This window comes from Erythrolamprus reginae, chromosome 2, assembly GCF_031021105.1.
Source record: "Erythrolamprus reginae isolate rEryReg1 chromosome 2, rEryReg1.hap1, whole genome shotgun sequence".
Taxonomy (NCBI): Eukaryota; Metazoa; Chordata; class Lepidosauria; order Squamata; family Dipsadidae; genus Erythrolamprus; species Erythrolamprus reginae.
The window spans coordinates 136,719,552-136,738,265 of record NC_091951.1 but is presented as its reverse complement, the minus strand read 5'-3'; the positions used below and the strand labels follow the sequence as shown (position 1 = coordinate 136,738,265).

The 18,714-nt window shown below is 36.8% G+C and overlaps 1 protein-coding gene across 1 annotated transcript in view; it reads left to right on the top strand.

Annotated features, from left to right (window-relative positions):
- Positions 1-18,714, top strand: part of CACNA1A (calcium voltage-gated channel subunit alpha1 A) — a 419,872-nt gene that overhangs the window by 201,603 nt on the left and 199,555 nt on the right. The window contains exons 7-9 of the mRNA XM_070739561.1: positions 10,005-10,096; positions 11,072-11,224; positions 14,458-14,645. Coding sequence (XP_070595662.1) covers positions 10,005-10,096; positions 11,072-11,224; positions 14,458-14,645 — 433 coding nt within the window. The remainder of the gene's footprint in view (positions 1-10,004; positions 10,097-11,071; positions 11,225-14,457; positions 14,646-18,714) is intronic.

The following is an 18,714-nucleotide window of genomic DNA, read 5'->3' as shown; positions in this document are numbered from 1 at the left end:
AACTGCTTTGTTTGGACTTGTCTAGGAAAGCAAGCAGCAAAGCCTCCATAAAAATTTGAGAGATTGGTAAAGCCATGGGCTCAGCTACCTTAAAAATGATAGCAACACCCTAAGTGGAGAGCACTTTCCTGCTGACGGTGACTTTGGTGTGGTGTCTGCTTTTGTTTTGGAGTGTCTATGGAAGTGAAGTTCCATATAAGTGAATTTAGAGTAGTGTTGGTGAAAGTGAAATGTGAAAGTGTTAATTAGTGAAATGTGAAATGGAGGACAAATAAAGGGAAATATTTCTTCACCCAGAGGATTATTGGTTTATGGAATTCACTTCCAGAAGAGGTGGTGACAGCTGTCAGCCTGGATAGCTTCAAGGCAGGATTAGACAGATTCATGGATGCCAATTGTATCTGTGGTTATGGAAACGGATGTCCAAGTGCCGCCTCTATGTTGGTTGAGGCAAGCAGGATTCCCTTGGGTACCATTTGTTGGGAGGTCAATGGAAAGGGAGGGTTTTTCCTTGTCTTTCTGCTCAAGATCCCCATGGACAATTGGTGGGTCACTGTATGACACAGAATGCTGGACTTGATGGGCCTTGGCCTGATTCAGCATGGCTCTTCTTATGTTCTTATGAAAAATGAATTTACTATGGTAGTATGCTGATATTGAAATAAATAAAAATATAATAAAAATCAATGAAATATAATAAAAATTATACATGTGGTGTTGTGGCTTAAGGCAACAGGCTAGAAATTCAAGAGACTAGGAATTCTAATCCCATTTAGCACAAATCCAGCTAGGTAACCTTGGGCCAGTCATGTTCTCTCCAGCCCCAAGAAAGAGACTATGGCAAACCACTTCTGAGCAACATTGCCAAAAAAACTAATCCAAGCAGACTTTGAGAATCGGACACGATTGAATGGAAGAAAGAAAATTCTTCTTGTTTCACAAGTGCTTATGTTGCTTCTTGTTTCACAATTGCTTATGTTATGTTTCACAAGAATATTGCCAGTGTATTATTTATCAGTAAAAATATTTTGGTTTCTGTTCATTGAGAGATAAAGTTTAAAATATTTAGAAATAATATTTTCTTCAACTAAAATATACTAAACTGTTAGCCATGCCTATTTCTTTTATTTCTAGAAAAAAAATATGCATCTAAGGAAATATTGACTGTCCCACTGGTCACCAACTGGTGGTCTATGGATCACTATTTATCTATTTAAAAATTAATATGAGTGGTCTGGGGGATTTAAAATTATGAATTTAGTGGTCCCTGAGTTCTGAGAGGTTGGTGAACCCTGGACTGTCCCTTTAAAATCACTTCCCAGTTATTAAATTAAACACAAAATTGTGCAATGTAAAAAGATTCATGCAGCTGGGAAAAAACCCATTCTTTTAGCTGTTATTGAAATTTTTAGCATGCAATATGTTGGCAAATCTAGTGTCAACAACGTTCAAGTATCCTTTTATCTAATAACACTATTTCCTACCAAATCACAGATACAGCAGATAATTCAATTTATCAACTACCAGAATAGCTATGAAAGAATCCACTTTCCTTTCATATGACCGAGACAGTGGATAGTCCTAAAGGTTCTTATGTAATAAAATGCATTAAATTCATTGATGAGATAAAATATACAAGACTGTCTTTCCCTCTAAATAAATTTCAGAGACATAAAACTGAGGAGTATTTCAATATTATTGACAGTTTTATGAATGCAAATCTCTTTGAGTAATCATGTACACTGATGAAGCATAGAAGATTTCAAATTTCTATGAAAATCAACTGCTGCTGTTTAGACATACTGTATGATTCATAGACAAGCTCTTGCTTCCAAAAATTTAAGCCCAGCAGTTAAGATGGTTCTACAGTTTTAAATATTGTGTATTTCCATATAGAAACCAGGCCTCTAAAGTTAAAGAGGTTTGTCAGAGCTTTTGAAGAGATGGATGTTGATTAAAAAAAACAATATTGTACTGTGTTTAATGTGATTCAATATGGCTATTTCTGGAAAATGTTTGACAAATATTTTCAAACAAAGAAATCAGATATTAAATACGTAACTCGGGAAAGGCATACTGTAGTGTGTACATTTATTGACTGTAATTCCAAATACTGTTTTAAGTACTCAACTAAGCTTTCTTAATAATTTACTACAAGGTGGTAATAATCTTCAGTTCAGCAACCAATTATCATATTTTATTAGGAAACATGAATGTGGAATTGTAAAGTGGAAAATGCAAATTTGGATATACTTCTATTCAGAACAATTTGAGGGGAATTACATTAATGAAGATTTGAAGATGTTTTATATCACCTTTCTTCTCTAAAATTACTCATTCAGAACTATTACTGAGATATGAAAATAGGCAAATTTGACTAAGTAAGGAACATATTAGATGTTAAAACGATAGTGGCATGCCCACAAGGAAAAGTAATTCATTATTTCTTTTTCCTTTTAAATATTCAAAAATAAAATTCCCAATCAAATTTCTCTCTGAATTGTGGATAAAAATACAAAATAAGTGGGGGGAAAATTAAATAAAGCTACAGGCATTAAAATTCTATTTTCAACATCCTATTTGTATGGAGAACAATTTTCTATACTTGATGCTATAAATAGAGAATATTAAACTAAAGGTAAATTGAGAAATTACAGTGACTTTCTCAAAAATAAAGCCAGGAATTATATAAAACATAGTTACAGTGATACCTTGTCTTACAAACTTAATTGGTTCCAGGGCGAGGTTCGTAAGGTGAAAAGTTCGTAAGATGAAACAATGTTTTCCATAGGAATCAATGGAAAAGCCATTAATGCATGCAAGCCTAAAATTCACCCCTTTTGTTGCCAGCTGCAGCGCCCATTTTCGCACTGGTGGGATTCCCCTGAGGCTCCCCTCCATGGGAAACCCCACCTCCGGACTTCCGCGTTTTTGCGATGCTGCAGGGGAATCCCAGCAGGGGAATCCCAGCATCGCAAAAACGGGTGCTTTGCTGGCAACAGAAGTTCCGGACTTCGGTGTTTTTGCGATGCTGCGTTTTCGCTGAGGCTTCCCTCGCTGGGAAACCCCACCTCCAGACTTCCTCTGGCAGCCCAGAAAAGCCCGAGATGATGGGATTAAAGGAGGAAGGGCAGGAAACTGGCCAGGTCTTTGTGCCGGTCTTAAATTTCCTGGGAAATTTTTCCGGGCTCTGGTTCTTAAGTAGAAAATGGTTCTTAAAAGAGGCAAAAAATCTAGATAACACCCGGTTGTTATCTACAAAAGTTCTTAAGTAGAGGCATTCTTGAGTAGAGGTACCACCGTACTTATATATTTTTTCTTTTATCAAAACAGTCAGTTTAGCCATCTCTGCTAACTCCATCAAGTTTCGTATCCTTTCTTCCATTTGAGGTTCAAAGTGTCATTCCATTCACATGAAGGAACAAAAATTTATCATCCTGAATTGCCTGAATCATTTTCTACAATGGTTGGCAAAACTGAGAGCTTATATGATGGTATGGAACAGATGACCAAGACAGTTTGAGAGCAATTGTGATCATCTGCATCAGTTTTTTTTTCTTTTTAAGAAAAAGGATATTGACAGATAAAAGAATTGTCAATGTGCCAGAAAAATAGGACTAGCTTGGGGTGCAGTGCACCCCAGAATGGGTATGTGTATATATTTCAGTATGTGATTTTGTGTGTATGTTTATTTGCTACTCTGCTTCTAGATACACTAAGCCAGTACTGCTTTGGAATGGCTATGGATATCCATTAAAGGAATTATGCTTACCACCTTTTTGCTTCTTGCTAAAGGGAAGGTGACAGTTATCACACCCACGTTTTTTTCAGGCCAGGCTGCTTGACACCATTCTTACTATAAATATTCTCTTGACGATAATATTTAAAAGTATCTATAGCTTCCATGTTGCTGATAAATGTGTCATTAAAAATAAAATTAAAAAAGTCAGGACTGCAGAGAATGATACATTGACTTATAAATCAGATATATACGGTATGTCATATTACTAGCCTAACTTTTTTTTATCAGTGGACAAAGTTTGTATGTGGAATAAGAGAGAGATTCACTGCTATATAATATTTTATATCTCTATGTATAGTGTAAGTGTTTTCTCCTAGCGCTGCTTTCTGACAACTGCCTGAACTACGTAGTTGCAGCAGTTTTCTTGGGAAGATTTCAGAAATTATTTAGTATTACCTGCTTCCTAGAATTGAGAGAGAGTGACTGGCCTAAGGTTAGCAAGTTGGTTTTGTGCTTCAGGTGAAAGTACTGTAGAACTTACAGTGTACTGGTTTCTAGCTTGGTAACTTAACCTCTACAGCAAATCTACTCTTTCTTTTATATATACTACTACTGCACTGAGACTGCAGCTACTGGTCTTCTACCAATTCCTTAATCTGTCCACCTATTGTTTGACAGCTCTTACACATTTATTCATCTTCAATAAGTACCTTTCAGATCTCTGTTCACAACAACAGGAATCAAAATATGGGAGAAGTGTTAAATTAGGGACTATTGTTCTTGGACAATGTTCTTATATCTATTATTTTCAATTTATTCTTAATAATCCTCTCTCTTGATGAAATACCCACAGCTGTCATTATGTATACTTGTCTGATCGGTTTTTTATATACATTGGCCTTGATTTTATGTGTGTATAAAAATACACTATAAAAGAGTCACTTATGTGAAATAGGCAATATATACCACAATGTGACCAGCCAATACATATTAACTGTAATCATATGTTCAATAATTTAGAAGGGAAAAGCCTCATCAACAAAAATCTGTTTCAGAATGGCTTCCAAGTATATTGCATATCCAGGAATGTAGCAATAACATCCTCTTTTACCAGGAATCAATTTTCTGATCCCCAATAATAACACTCATTTTGCCTGGTTTTGTATTTACAAAATTACAACTAAGTGTCCAGCAAAAATGAGCACATGAGCTTTTATTATTTATCATCATCATCATCATTATTATTATTTTAAATTTGTATATCAGCCAGCTTCCAACAATTTGGAGTAGTTTAGTTAGTAGTAAACCCATCATGCAACAGATAACCTTCTTGCCTTCTTCATGCTATAATTAATGTTGCAATATTTAGCTTATGCAGTTGGAACAGATTTTCATGCAAAATAGAATTCTGAAAAACATGTAATTGTGGCATAAGGCAACAATGAATGGAATGGAGTACCTGGTGCTTACCAATTGAGAGTTTATCTCTCAGTTTGGGATTTTGACTCCCAGTTTTCTCCACCCTCTCACTTCAAATGGAGCTACTGAAACAGATTTTATACTATTAAAGAAGAAAGAGGTACTTACAGACACTTTATCCATTCAAAGGTATCAATATACCACTCAAAATATTTGGATAGAACAGATTGAAAAACTTTGCAACATTCCTATTTTGAGACATAGCATTCCTTCATGTGCCCCTACAACTTTTCAGGACAGTGTGGGTTGTGTTGGCCTTCCATCTCCTGTAGAATCCAAGAACATAAATTTATGTTGTATCAAAATACTTAATGTTTGTCACTGCAGCTGCTCATATTTATATCTCACTTCCATTTCTTTTGTTCTTTTTATGACTTTGACAGTGCCTAGTTGAGAAACTCTTCAAATCAAAGATTGGTTGTTTTGGTTTAATTTTGTTTCCATGTGGAATGCCACATTTATCACAATACAGCAACATTAGTATCCACAATAAAAACTGCACTAAGAATGTAGTTACTGGTCTTCTACCCTTTTCTTAATCTGTCCACCTATTGTTTGACAGCTCTTACATATTTTTTTATCCTCAATAAGTACCTTTCAGATCTGTGATCACAACAATAGGAGTTGTAGTCAATATATGGGAGAAGTGTTAAGTTAGGGACTATTGTTCTTGGATAAATTCATTGCCCTTAGGGGGGAAAAGAGTGAGGATACCTAGGTCAACATCCAAGGTATCTTAGAAAATATTCCATACGTACAAAAACCTCTAGTCTTATAAGATCAATCAACATTGTATTATTGCCAAGTTGGAAAGCTATAGCAACGGACCAGAATATTCACTGAAACATGCCAAGCAAAAGAAGTAGAATCAGTAAAGACTCTAACAAGCTATGTCAACAAATCTGAAGAATGGCACAGTGACCAACAGATTGGAAAAGGTCAGTCTATATTACAATGCCAAAACCAGGATGCTATCTAACAGAGTGTACAATCTATCATACAATATCTTTAATTTCACATGCTAATGAAATAGTGTTTCCCATCATCCAGTGCAGATTAGAGCTCTACATGGAAAATAATGTTCCAGACATTCAAGCTGGCGATAGCAGAGACTGAGGAACAAATTATTCTAGATGCACACTAGATTATTGAGGAAACTGAAGAATATCTAAATAAATCACTTTGTGTGTCATTGATCACAGAAAGGCCTTTGATTGTGTTAATCGAATTAAGCTGTGGAATATGCTCAGAAAAATGAGAATTTCAGAATATCTCATTGCCCATATAAGAAATGTATATACAGGTCAGGAAGCTATAAAGCAGAACATGGTGAAACAAGCTGGTTCCAGATTGGCAAAGGAGTGTGACAAGGCTCTCTATTCTCCCCTTATTTGTTTGAACTACATCCTGGATATATATTGGATCTTAAAAACTGGATTTTAAGAGGATTTAGTGTAGTTTTACAATTGGAGGAAGAAACATCAATAACCTGCTCTATGTTGATAACATTACCCTGATAGATGAAAATGCAAAGAATTGCAAGCTCTACTAATAAATGTTAAGGAGTAAAGTAAAAATAGGACTCAACCTAAATATAAAGAAGACCAAACTAATCTCACTGGTAAAACTAGCAGTGAAGATATCAAAGTGGTAGATAACTTCTGCCTTTTAAGATCAACCATCAACATGCAGTCAAGAAACAGAGGTAGAGCAGCTATAGTCCATGGAAAAGATTTAAATACTGTGATGTTTTTTATACCTACAAAGATAAAAATGGTGCAAACCAGTGATGGGCTACCAGAATTTTTACTACCACACTGTGGGCGGGTCTTATGCATTTTGTTTCAACATCTTTCAGTGCAAATTGGGTGCTCTGATGTGGAGCTTCAAATTTTGCTACCGGAAATGCGTTCCTGACCGTTCCTGTAGGAGCCCATCACTGGTGCAAACCATTGTATTATCTGTGACTATGTAAGCACAAATTGGACTTAAGAAGCAGGCTAGGAAGAGTATTGACATGTTTGAACTTTGGTGTTAAAGAACACGCTTGAGAATAACCTGAAAGACCAAGAAAACAACTTAGTGTACCATTTTGCAAAACAACCCACCGTTCTCACTTGAAGCTCAAATGACCAGACTCAAATTATCTTATTTTGGTCACATTGTGCAAATATTTAACTCTCTGGGAAAAGCTCTAATGCAGGGAAAAGTGGAAGGAAAGAGGAAAAGAAAATGATCAGCAACAAGGTAGTTGGACTGTTACATTGACAAAAGGGTAATGTTGGAGGACCTGAAAAACCAGGTTAGGGACAGATCATCCAGAAAAAAAAATCTAGTTTTGTGGTCGCCAGGAGCCAAAAATAACCTGATACTACATAATCAGTCAAACTAGTGGAAAAACAATGTATCCAGAGTAGCAATAGAGACTGCATCCAGCCCCACTTCTTCAAGCATATAGAATACTTATCGTAGGAAGAACAATAAACATTGTTCTTATATTGGGTGCTATATCACAATTCTCTTTCCCTATGCAATAATTATACCCTATTTTAAGAAAGACTCCAAAATGCTGATAACTGGGTACGTAAAGGAACCTTTTTTGCTTCTGTGCCAAAATTCATCTAATCCTCTGATTTCTACAAAAAGCCACAAGTAGGGCTTGAGGCAGAAATATTCTCCAGCTCTTTGTCACTTTCTTTTTAAAAAAGCATTTGGCATATAAACGTTTCCTTCACAGTCAGTTATATCTTCTGTTAATTTTCCTAATTTGTTTAAAATCATCTAAGCCAGTAACAATGATTCTTATATATTGCATAAAAAGACATTTTATGAATAATCAGGGAGAGAGAGAACAGCGTTTGTTATTGTTTAAGTCACTTTCCCACTAGGAGCTTAAATTGTGTTTAAAACATCTTCCAGTCCTCACTGCAGTTATAAAAGTTTAACATTGTTTTCGTTATTTTGACACTACCATGGTTGAATGATCTGGAAAGATACTGTCAGCCACTAGTGAAGAAATCACTGCATAATTTCAGTTTGGCTAACTAAATAATAGCATATAATAACATATTTGATCTGGTGTTTAGATACTGGAAATGTATTTTTTTTTAAAGTTTATAAAATTAGGCATGTATGACTGTTAAGCATGTTAGTAATTAGTGCAGCATTGAAGTGCTCTTTAAAAGGCCAGATCCTGAAGATGAAACTCAAATACTTTGGTCACCTAATGAGAAGGAAGGACTCTCTGGAGAAGAGCTTAATGCTTGTAAAGATTGGGGCAAAAGAAGGGGACGGTAGAGAAGGAGGATCGATGGAATCACTGAAGCAGTCCGCATGTGCTTAAATGGATTCTGGAGGATGGTAGAGACCTGGAGGAACATTGTCCATGGGGTCGCAATGGGTCAGACATAACTTCACAGCTAACAATGACAACAACAAAGAATTAATTCCAGATTAGGACTAGCAACTAATTCCCACCCAATTCCATTCTTTTTATGATAAAAGAATGTGATAGCTATGTCAGCACAAGTGCTATTTTATTATAGAAATATTTATCTATTTCATAAATAGAGAATGTTCTGCCTTCCTATTAGGCTAAATTCAAGAATGATATGGAATACAATTCAGCCCAAATTTGGTATTTTATTTATTTACACATAGTAGACAGAATCTTGCTAGAGTAAAGTCTTATTACTTCCAATGGATATACCCTTGGGGATTCTAGGGAGTAACTATCCTTACCCTCTTCTTCTGTCTTCTATCCATCTCCAGACTGTGTTGCCTCTTGCCTCCCTCCCTTCTATGTTACTGATCCCTTTTTATTTAAGAGGCATGGAAAACTCAGTTTCTTCTTTCTCTTATTGTGTTTAGCATGAATCATTACTGAATACTGAAGTTTAGTTCCTATACAGATAAAATTATAAGGTAGATGATATATTAGTAAATTATATGCTAGTATTAACTAATAAATATGAACCTTATGTGCTAAAATCAATAAAGTTTGTGTATGGTTATACTTTTCAGGTATAATATTGATGTCTTTGGAGGCTACTATTTGGAACACTTTTGTTCCTAATCTTTCATTTATGAAGCTTCAGGTGTCAAAGAATAATATTTTGATTTCCCAGATTAAATTTTCTTTCTTCGATGTGCAAACCATTGTATTGTATTCTTAACTTCATAGGATAAATTCATAGGTAGCAAAAAAAAAGGCCTAGATTCATCCAACACTGATTAAAGACCTATATTGAAAAAAGAGGTCAGATATTTGAACACGTTAAAAGATTAAATGCAGAACTTTGTGGATAGATGTTTTGACTTGAGTTTGCTCTTTTAGAAAATAATGAACAAATGCAACCTACATCTGCAGACATTGTGCAGACAGTATTTGTTTGTTTGTTTGTTTGTTTGATCGATTGATCGATCGATCGATTGATTGATTGATTTCTAGGCCGCCCTTCTCCAGGGGACTCAGGGCCGCTTAGCATTCACAATTGGGACCAGCAACTCAGTCACTCACTGGGAAATCAGAAAACTGCAACTATGCTTATGATTTGAAATGCTCATCAGACTCAAGGAACAGTAGTCTTTACAAATTGATGATTTTCACAGCAAAATTAATAGGATGGGGAATGTGAAAAGCTCAACATACTTTGGATAGTCATGGATCCTTTCTAAGCAAATAATGGATATCATCATAAGAAAATCTACATTTCTTCCTGGTCTGGTATAGCTCACATTTCTAGTGTCAACATTCTTTTTTCTCTTTTTTTGAATGTTACAGCATCTTGTCAACAGTTGGTACTGAATTTGACTTGCGAACTTTGCGGGCAGTTCGTGTACTCCGGCCACTAAAGTTAGTGTCAGGAATCCCAAGTGAGTAGCTTTTAATTAATATCTTTCAACTAAACAGCAACTATCTTAAATTACCATGCTCTGACACAACCAGTTTACCATTTTCATATAGATTAGTACTTAGACAGCTTATATTTTGACTTTTAACTGTTTGATTACTTACTTCTGTCACCATCCATCGGAAAGCCCATATTTTACTTTTAAGCCTTTGCATGGAGTCCATTAACTAATCAAAGTATATGTCCTCTCTCTTTATGAGTCTCAGGCAATGATCCTCTTTTTGAAAGCAAACCCCATTAAACGCAGTAGGATTAAAGGGCACAAAATAGTGTGCTATTACGATATCATTTTCCTCCATATGAAAAAACAGAATTGAGATGAAAATGCATTTATTATGTATATATATGAGTATATATTATTTCCAAACTTTATATATATATATTAATATATACTTATAAAGGTAAAAAAGGTAAAGGAATCCCTGCAGTTTTATTCTGCCAATAGTAGCCGACTTTAGGGGCTGTCCAAATATTAACTATATTTCACTTTACCTAGTCTTTGGAGCCCTGACAAAATTGGTCAAATATGACCTCTTAAAAATAAGGGGACTAAGTTATTGCATGGATGCAAATTATCCCAGTACAAAAGTAATTATCAAAATGGAGTTTAATAGCTCCTAATAAATTTAGAAATACATTTGACACTTCTGCCTGCTACTTGTTTATTAGGGTCTTTTGTTAAAAATCTTAAATTAGTCTTGGACGTTCAGAGTAAAAGAATTGAAACAAAACCTCCATGTTTTACATGTAACAGCTTTTCTTTTTCTCCTGCTTTGAGGTTTATATGCCTCACATGCCATGTTAAGAAAGTTGAAGGATATAAACAAAGTAGACAGCAGTGTGTAATTGTCTTTATATCCTGTTAAAACTCCAATAAGGTTCACTGCTGGGTGTGCTTTAAGTCTACTCTCTGATGATGTCCTGTCTTTTGTTGCAGGTTTACAAGTTGTCCTTAAATCCATAATGAAGGCCATGATACCTCTGCTACAAATTGGCCTCCTCCTATTTTTTGCAATCCTTATTTTTGCAATCATAGGGTTAGAATTTTATTTGGGGAAATTTCACACCGCCTGCAAGGATATTCATACAGGTACGTAAAAAGCATTCTGTTCTCCCAACAGTTACCCAATTCAAAAGAGTTAGTAGGACTGATTTATTTTTTAAAGAAAATGGAAAAACATAACTATTGGCAAATGTACTGTAAATGAACTGTAAATATAAGGGTCAAACATTGTACTAAGATATAGTGCAAATTGTTTGGTTTCGGCGTAGTGTAATTTATGATGATTTATGGCTGTATGAATTAAGTCATGATGGATTCTTTAAAATATCGTGGTTAAAACCAGTGGTGGGTTGCCACCGATTCGCCCAGATTGGGAGAACCGGTGGTGGGGGCGGCAGGAGGTTCAGCCCCCCTTCCTGGACATCTCTGTGCATGCGCAGAAGGATCCGCGTGCTCCCAACAGCGAACCGGTAGCAATAGCAATTGAAACCCACTACTGATTAAAACATAACATATTTGTTGAGTTATCAGTTATATTTAGTTTGAAATATATTTATTTATTTGTATATATATATATACAAATTTATATATTTGTTTTCGTAGATTTTTTATATATATATAAATAAATATATTTATATTTGTTTTGTCATGTATTGGTGGTATACAAAGATATAATAATATTTATATACATAAGCTATGTAAGAGTAATGTAAGTGAGAAGACAGGCTGGGTGGTTAATCACTTTTTATATTTATACACAATATTCCCTGAAGAGTTAGCTTTAGAAAAACATAGTTCAGTTTCTGCAGGAACTGATCCCAGAAAACTGATAGATTCACAAAACATGCTAGGAGGGGGGGAAATCACATTATGAATGAAATATATTATCACAACAGGGCATCTCAAACTTTCTTTATGTGAACTCATTTTAAGAAAGACTGATGGCTTCCATTGTTAGAGCAACTAAAAGAAGCTTGAACTTTACTTCTCATAGCACATACTTGGTACATGATTCACTCTATATTATGAAGAAGCATCCTAATCTACATGTTGCCATAGCAACAAATAAAGAGGGGAGGTCCTCCCTGTATACAATATAAATCTATAAATCTATACTTTCTTTTATAAATTGAATCTAAATATCTCTTGTCTGTGGAGATTTTGGCAAATGTAATGTAAATGAACTGTAAATATAAGGGTCAAACATTGTACTAAGATATAGTGCAAATTGTTTGGTTTTGGCGTACTGGGTTGTCCCAAAGGTCCTTTTTTAAAAAGCAACTGGACTTGGCTTGTTCTCAACAAAGTCCAGTTGTCTTTGAAAAAGCACTTTGGGAACTAAGTATTTCTTGACAATTTCTATGTTACTTCTCTTTTCATTCTGTATATATTTAATCAATTTGTGTTAGTAATACTAATGAACCTTAGAGCTGCATAGTGTCACAACAAATCTTTTGAGATCTTCATCTGCACCTCTGTAGATTATCAAGTAAGTTTTTGGAAGCAAACCCCAAAGTGTGTGTTGTACAGTCCTAACAGACTTTCTCACAGCACCACGGGGAAGAGCATTCTCTATTGTGGCCCTGGTTCTCTGGAACCAACTCCCCCCCCCCGAGATTCGTACCACCCCCCACTCTCCTTGCCTTTCCAAAGGCGCTGAAAACACACTTTATGTTGGCAGGCCTGGGGCCGTTGAGCCATAATCCCGCTCCGGCCAGTAGTATGAATGAGTGATGACTGTATGTTTATTATTATTATTATTATTATTATTATTATTATTATTATTATTTATTAGATTTGTATGCCGCCCCTCTCCGAAGACTCGGGGTGGCTCACAACAATAATCAAGACAATATAACATTGCAACAAATCTAATATTAAAAGAGAACAATATATAAAACCCCTTACTTGTTCTTACTTGTTCTTTCTTTTTACTGAAGTATTTAAACTTTGTAGTATTTTATTGCTGTAAACCGCCCTGAGTCCAGTAGGCGAAGGGTGGCATATAAATTTGAATATACTGTGGACTGAGAATATAGATTGATGTACATGAACAACTATGTTGTATTTGAGGATACATTTATATTGTGCTGCCATCACATTCTGCAACTTTTTAATACTACTTTGTTCAGGAAGTGCATTAAAAAAAGCAAAAATAAATACTCAGGAAGGAACTTGGGCACGGGAGCAGATTACTTACGGGATCATCTTCTGCCTCATATATCCCAGCGGACGATCAGGTCCCACAGAGTCGGCCTTCTTCAGGTCCCGTCAGCCAGACAATGGTGGGGCCTTCCCTGTGGCTGCCCCGGCTGTTTGGAACAAACTCCTCCCAGAGATTTGTACTGCCCTCACTCTCCCTGCCTTCCACAAAGCTCTGAAGAGCCAGCTCTTCCAGCAGGCTTGGGGCCATTGAAATTTGATATCTTGCCCCGCCCAATGAATTAATGTAGGATGTATGACTTATGAATCTGTTTGTTTAGTTTTTAAGTGTGGGTTTTTTAAAATGCAATTTTTATGTAGATTTCTAATATGTTGTAAGCCGCCCTGAGTCTCAGGAGAAGGGTGGCATAGAAATGGAATTAAATACATAAATAAGTAAGTAAGTAAACTTGTGACACATTTTTTCTTGATCTGTAGAATTGCTGCCCATCAGAATAGATAGTACAGTTTGATATAAGGCAGCTTCATATGTTCTTAATAACTACCAGTGTGTCAAGCAGAATATTTATTTGATTTTTTTATGCTGCCCTTCTCCTTAAGCTCAGGGCAGCTTACAACATGTTAGCAATAGCACATTCTAACAGAGCCAGCATATTTCCCCCACAGTCCGGGCCCTCAGAATATATTTGCAGATCACCGATAGGCAAGTTTCACAAAACATTCTGGCTTTCTCTCCACTGCCTAAGCACAGAGGATTATTGTTTTTTCAACTCAAGTAAACTTCTTAACTACATCAGCCAGCAAAACAAAGGTGTGTAGCCCATCAGAAGTCAGGAAGCATCGGATGTAAGTGGGGAAACAGTGTTAAGATGTGGAGGCAAGTAGCCTATTTCATTTGGAAAACACATCTGGGCAATCCTTGGCGGAGCAAAGAATTAAAACCCAAACCGTGGTGGTCTCTGCTTTTCTGTATGGCTGTACAGCATCTGAAAAAGCATTGCATGGAGGGGAAAGGGGAAATTTTGGAGGAAGGGGCTTCTTGAAGAACAGCCGGTACTGTTGCAAGGCAAGTGATACCCCCATTTTTTCCTGCCACCTGCAGTTGCTTATCTGTCTGCCCTAGTCTACTATAGGCCCTCTTTTTCTTCCCTCCCCAGATGAAATCATGCAAGAAGCTCCATGTGGGAAGGAATCACCGTCACGCCTCTGCCCTAATGGGACTGAGTGTAAAGAATACTGGCAAGGACCCAACTACGGGATCACACAGTTTGATAACATCCTCTTCGCTGTGCTGACTGTCTTCCAGTGTATCACCATGGAAGGGTGGACTAACCTCCTCTATTATGTGAGTTTATCTAAGAATGTTTTTGTTGGCTTGTCTCGGTTAGCTAAGCTATGAAACCTTCGACAATACCGAGCAGAGAATTTTAACAGAGCATGGATATGTGATAAAGCCAAGACACAGACTTAGTTAAATAAGTATTATTTACATATAAACAGAATAAGCACGAAGCAAATACAGAATAATACGCACTGAGCAATTACAAGATTAGCACAAAGCAAAATACCATATAGATAAGCACGAAGCTTATACAAGAAGATACCGCACGAAGCTTAAACACAATATAGATAAAAGCACAAAGCTTATACAAGCACGAAGCTTAAACACAACTCCCCCATCTCTCAGGCAAAAGTGAAATGGAAAATGACCGAGCAAAATAATGAGCTTTTATAGCTTCAATGAGGAAGTAACGAAACAGCCTTGAATATTAACTCTTCAAGTACAAGTTAACCCTTTAAGTGACAGTACAGTTTTACAGTAGCAACTGTAACATTTAAAGTGACAGTACAATATGCAGTTTATAATGGCAATCCCTAACAACCATGTACCCTGTACTAACAGTTTTTGTTTTTGTTTTGCCATGAACTGGAAAATTATACTCTATATTAGTGATGGCGAATCTATGGCACGGATGCCACAGGTGGTACACGGAGCTTTATCTGCCGGCACGCGAGCCATTGCCCTAGCTCAGCTCCAGCCCTCACCTGATTTTCAGCTTATTCAGAGGCTCTGGGAGGGCATTTTCGTCTTCCAGTGGGCCCCTGGGAGAATGGAGAAGGGCGTTTTTGCCTTCCCCAGGCTCCAGGGAAGTCTCTGGAGCCAGGGAGGGTGAAAAATGGGCTTACCGGGCCCACCAGAAGTTGCGAAACAGGCTGTTTCTGGCCTACAGAGGGCCTCTGGGGGCGCAGGGAGGCAATTTTCGCCCTCCCCAGGCATTGAATTATGAGTGTGGGCACTCCTGCAGGCACGATAGTGCGTGTGCATATGCTTTCGGTACCCGAGGGAAAAAAGGTTCACCATCACTGCTCTGTATTAAGGATTAGTAAAAGCTTTTGCATAGTAATGCTATAATTAGCTGTAATTCAGAAAGTAAGAAGTTCTGGAGAAAATAATGGATACATTGACTTAAGATGGTGGAGAATTATCTTATGTTTTGATATAGAAAGAAGGCATTATTCATATCTTGCAAGTTATGATATGAAAGAATCTTATTCTTTGTCTGTGAACTTCATAGTAAATTGACATTTATCTCTTTTCCTCAAGTTCCTTACTAACTGAATTGAAGCACTCCAAACTGTAGCATTACTTGCTCTTATTCCAAACAGGCTCTCTCCAGATCTTTTAGATAACATAACATAAACAAATATACATGGATATCAGTGGTGGGTTGTAAACTATTTTGCCACCAGTTCGCATGCGCACATGCACAATGCTTTTGCGCATGCACAGAAATGTTCCGGTCAGGTGGGTGGAGCCTCTTGCCACCCGCGTTATCAGCGTTCTAAGAACTGGTCTGAACCAGGAGCAACCTACTGCTGATGCGTATGAGCAAAATTGTAACAATGTATGAACATCAGTATACTTGATAAAATGGGGTTGTTATTAGAAAATAAATCACCTGAATTCTAAACATAAAATGTTTTCTACTGCAAAGCATAGAAAATTGGTAACTTCTATAAGTCACAGGTACATTTTATTATATAATAGCAACACGCACCTAGTGTTCCCTCTAATTTTTTTTTGAGGTGGGCGGAAAAGTATAGTGTCTGAGCGGCAGTCCCTTCGGAACTGGGCGGCACAGAAATATTAAATAAATAAATAAATAAACAAACAAACAAATAAAAAACCCACCCTGTTTTGCCTCAGAGAATTTCAAAATAAAATACTGTACTGTGTGTCTATAACAGTGAGCTCATAATAGGGCAACTCTATCAATATCAAAATGCCACTTAAATAGTTGAGCTAGTTTCAAACTAGATTTTGATTTTCTTTCTCTCTTCCTTACTCCCATTCTTTTTCTTTTTCTTCCTCTCTTTTTTCTATCTGTTTCTCTCTCTTCCTCTCTTCTTCTCTCTCTCTTTCCCTCTCGGCTTCTGGGCAGGTTTGAAAAACTCTGAGTTGATGATGATTTTTAAGTGAGCGATTGCTCACTGCTCAGCTTAGAGGGAACTATGCACGCACTTATAGCTAATAGCAGCCAATTCCAAATAAAGCTTAAAATCTAAATAATTTGAATTGTCTGGGAAATCTAGCATTAATGGGGGAATTATTTTAGAGCACAGCAAAACAGGATAATCAATATTTTATAGAAGTTTTAAGAACCAGAGAATGGGGCCAAGGGAAGGCTAACTAAATCTGGATGGAGCATGAATGAGTCCCATGAATATACGCATTTCAGGGCAGAAAATATATATCTTTACTGCAGTGTTTGCAGTGAAAAGAGAAATAGTTTGACACAACAATTTATTATTGGGAAAGAGAAAAAATAGGGCAATAAAATGACATATCTGATCAACGGTTTGCAGAGTTGTATAACTCAGTGAAGATAGTTGGTTATCTGATAGCCGAGTTTGGGATTAGCATCCATTGAAAAGCAATCAAGCATAAATTTTAATAGTGTAGTCCCAATTTGACCTGTTGCAATCAGTTGTCTTTTGATAAAAAAAACCTAAAACTTTATTCATGATTATTCATTGTTTCTCATTATAGAAGGTTGCCAGTGTTTTCAGTGCCTGCTTTATGCTTACAGAAGTCAAGGAGAAAGGAACTGCATCTTCATCATAGAGTAAAACTGGGATGTGTCTATCGGCTAGTTTAGGTCTATGGATATCAATTCTCTGAAGGATTTTAATCAGAGAATTGATACGTATGTTAAAAAGCAGTGGTGTTAGAATACATCCTTGTTTGACATAAAGTTGGAAAGGTCCCCTATCTGATTACATTCTATTCTAAGGCCAATTTTATTATAATGTTTATAGATTAGGGGTGAGAGTTTTCTGTCTGTAGAGGATCTATCCAGAATGTTGCAATGTCTTATCCTTGAGATAATTATCATAAGCTGCTAAGGAGTTGCACGTGACTGGGGGCCACAACAGTAAGGAGAATAAACTCACATAGGTGTTAGCATGCAGAACACAATAAAGTACCTAGAATAGACTAGAATAGAGTAGAATAGAATAGAATAGAATTCTTTATTGGCCAAGTGTGATTGGACACACAAGGAATTTGTCATTGGCGCATATGCCTTCATAACTGAGGGGATACTACAAAGGAATTTTTTTCGTGTGGTTAAGTGAACAATTTGTTATAGTATGCCAAAATAGGAAGGGATTTTTGAACTTGACCATTCTTCCTTATGATCTTAAGTATTATTTTCGAGTAGGGTCTTATGTTGTATTTTATAGACTTTTAAAATTTGGAAGCAATCTAATAAATTGTCCTTGAGTAATGCTGCTTTGGCAGCAAGGATTCCACTAATGCTGCTTTGGCAGTGATGCAAAATTTATAAAACCGATTCTTAGAGTTCCATTCCCTCCTGATCAGATTGGCTTACGCCTTTGTTACAAAAGATTGTAGCTTCACTATGAGATCAGAATAGATCAGCTTCACTATGAGATCAAGGGAGGATCAGGGAGGCTGCTGACCAACAGTGGTGCTGATAGGCAGCCACTCTCCTCTGATGAGAAACAGCTGTCTATTCCACTCGATCCAAGGATCCAGGAGAGTGGAACCATAGGCAAGCCCAGAGAAGGGCTACAAGGCTACTCGGGAGAAGGTCACCTCACTCCTCCTCACAAGGCACATCTAGAGGAGAGTAACTTAAGAGAAGCCATGGGAAGTTATTCTTTGCAAGGAACAATTGTTTGCTTTGGTTTACAATTTGTTTTGGTTCCCCCTCCTTTCACTCCTGCCTATTTGCCATTTGCCTTGCCTTACTTGGAAGATTGCTCTTTGCATTTTGGTTTGGACCTAGCCCTTCTCTTGTGTTTGGTCTCTGCTTCACTGTGGCCTTGCAACAGCCTCTTTTCTGTCACCTGTTTCTTGTCCCGAGGACTGCCTTTGTATTGTGGCT